We start from the raw sequence: 2,933 nt of genomic DNA on the forward strand, positions 1-2,933 counted from the left end.
CTGAGCTAGCGAGGCAGGAGAGCACCTCCTTTCCTCCTTTTACCCATCCCTTGTTGCCTGAGTGGGAACCAGTATTTCACTGCTGCTCAGGGACACTTCCCCATGGATGTCACAGGCAAGGAGAATAATTTGAGCATCTCCATATAGAGGCTGGAAATATCTGAACTTACCACTCCAAAAATACCAATTCCAGAGCCGATTGTGGTCATGGTTGGGATGATGTCAAATTTGCCTGCCTGAATAAAATTAGAGAAAAGAAGTGATATGTTACAACCATCACAGGAAAAAAAAAAAAAAAAGGTGCCATAGCTGTAGGTGGGGCCCAGCTAAAGAGCCTTGCAGCAACCCAAACCACAACCACAGCACAGAGAGAAACAGGAGCTGGGTAAGAGCTGGGTTTAAGCTCATTGGTCAAACAGAAAAATATGGTAGGTTGGTTTTAGGCTGACACAAATGGAAATTACTTTGCTTCCTGTATTTTTAATTAAAAAAAAAAAAAGAAAATATACCCTTTAAATATTCCCAGTGGGAACACAAGGAAAGCCTTCTCTCCCCGTGGGAAGAAAAAGACAACATAGAAAAATGCAAATGTTCAGCTTTTGGAAATATTAGTGACTTTCCACAGTTCCTCTCCAACCCATCGTGATGTGTTTTGGGACAAAACCACTGACCCCAGGAAACCACTCACCTTGGTTTTCCTGGCCCCGGGAGACCCCGGTGCTGTGTCACAGAGCTGGTACCTGCCTGAGGACATGGCACTGTGGTCCCGGGGAGCCGGGGCCGAACCCAGCGCCTGGCCACCCTTACCTTGCCATTCACCAATATGTCGAACCGGATCCCAAACACCTTGTAGAGCGTCCTCTTGTCCGTCCCGTCTTCTTTGTAGTATTTGGCATATCTGTCCAATTGGATGGTGAGCATTAATGGCCTGCCAGGGTGTCTAACAGCCCCCTGCAGCCCAACGGCATCGGGATCTTGGTGGGAGCAGGACAGGGGTCTGGAGATGCACCATCACAGACCTGGTCCTGACCCTCTCCTTAATCCTCCCGAAGGAGCTGGGCTGTTGGCACCTTTCCCCTCTGTGCCTCAGTTTCCCTGCCTGCAAGTCAGAGCTAAAGCTCCTGCTTGTGCTGATACTTGGTGACCCCCAGTGCTACATGACAGCAGATATTAGTGCAGCACTAGCGGCAGCTTCAGACAGAGCAGCAGTCAGAGCAGCAGCTCATGCCTAAATGTCATGCGGTGGCTGAATGCTTTGAAGTGTGGGAACATGTGAGATGACCTTGCAGCATTTCTAGTCCTTCAAAGGGCTTCCCGAGAGCTCAGCTGAGCAGGAGAGTCTGCAAGGGTGAGGAGATGTACAGGGAAAGGCAATGGGGTAATTTTGAGGCCAAGGGATGGGTTATCACTTTTCTCATGCATTCTAAAGAGAGCACTGCTGTCTGGCACTGCAAAGGTAGTGAGTATTTTAGAGAACAGTCCCTGATCTTCCACCATCCCTTGAGTGCTGTGGGATCCTGAAAGGCGTCACCTCTGAATTCTGCCTGCAGAGTTAACAGGGGTTTCCTTACCTGAAGTTGAAGCCTGGTGAAACATTACTGTCATCGTTGTAAAGGCCGTGGAACTGGTAAATGGGTTTGCAGTACCGGACGGGCCAGTCGAGGTCACAGTTCCAGTCTATGGTGATGCCCACCACTCCACCCTGCAGCCAAGAGAGGAGTCACAAGGTTGCCCCACTTGGCACAACCTCCTTGGACCTAGCCTGCATAGAGAAACTCCTTCTCTCCTCATATGTGACCTTTCTCGATGCTACGAGGTGCCCTGGCTCTCCAGGGTACACGGTCCCCGTTGCTGTCTCAGCCCTCCCGGGCAGCCCTGGCTTCGTGCCCTGTACATCACCCTATGCAGAGGTGCTTGCTTCTGCCCTAAATGCTGGATACGCAACTAAATTCATGCCCTCTTGTTCCCGGTCAGCATCCCATACCCAAGGCATGGTCTTGAGAAACAGTGCCCACTGCAGATCCCCCACGGTCCCAGTGGGACAAATCCTTGCCTGATTTTACCGATAAGATTTGCCTGCCCTGTGGCTTAACCCTGCCATCAAACCATTAACGTCACAGGGAAAATCAAAAGCAATTTAACAAGGTGATAGAGAAGAGTGAAACGAACCCATGAAAATCAAAAGAAAACCTCCTCTAAGAGGTTTTCTGCTAGGAAATGAAGCAGTCCCTCTTGAGCTCGGTCCAGGTTGTAACTAGCTGTGCCCCAGAGGCTCATCTTTTTGCACCTTTAATACATGCAAGCCTCTGATTTCATTTAATGCCTGGCAAAGTTAGCTTAAGGCTCTGCAGTGCAGAAATAGCAGATACTCTTGCACACCATCCTGAGAAGCGTTGGGCAAAGCTGCATTTCCGAGCCTGGGGAGAGGCTGCAGTTTGCATTGTGCGATGACCAGTATTTGACCATCCAGCCAAGGTTTCCAAGCTCAGTCGGATGGAATTTGGCCATGCAGCTCTAGTCATTCGTTGCACAAATTAGAACAAACTGAACCCTGGATTTATTGCCAGCGGGTCAAATCTTGTCAATTTTACAGGGGAGTTTCCAAGAAAGGCTTAAATATTAGGCCATGCCCAAGGAGATTCATAATCTTTAAGAGCTAATTCTGACACTGCCTCGCGAGTCCTTGAGAAAACAGATCCCTCATGTCTCAACAGCTTGGGGATGATTGCTCTGTTGGTGTCCCCCTCGCCATGTCAGCAAGAAACATCCCTTGAAATTGAAGTACCTTAATAGCCAGGAAGGTAAAATTCTGACCCGATTCCTTCACAATGTATCCCAGGTCAAACACGGGGCATAAGGAATCGGAGACTTTGTGATAAGTGCATTTCTTCAGGTACTGTTTGGTAATACCCTCAACCAAGTTTCGCCTGTGA

The 2,933-nt window shown here is 49.0% G+C and overlaps 1 protein-coding gene across 1 annotated transcript in view; it reads right to left on the reverse strand.

Moving 5' to 3' along the window:
• P2RX1 (purinergic receptor P2X, ligand-gated ion channel, 1) overlaps nt 1-2,933 on the reverse strand; it is a gene marked incomplete at both ends in the record, with an annotated part of 8,468 nt that overhangs the window by 1,167 nt on the left and 4,368 nt on the right. Inside the window, 4 exons of the mRNA XM_009583420.1 lie at nt 171-236; nt 808-898; nt 1,572-1,702; nt 2,786-2,927. Coding sequence (XP_009581715.1) covers nt 171-236; nt 808-898; nt 1,572-1,702; nt 2,786-2,927 — 430 coding nt within the window. The remainder of the gene's footprint in view (nt 1-170; nt 237-807; nt 899-1,571; nt 1,703-2,785; nt 2,928-2,933) is intronic.

This window comes from Fulmarus glacialis, unplaced genomic scaffold (assembly GCF_000690835.1).
Source record: "Fulmarus glacialis isolate BGI_N327 unplaced genomic scaffold, ASM69083v1 scaffold34488, whole genome shotgun sequence".
NCBI classification, from domain to species: domain Eukaryota; kingdom Metazoa; phylum Chordata; class Aves; order Procellariiformes; family Procellariidae; genus Fulmarus; species Fulmarus glacialis.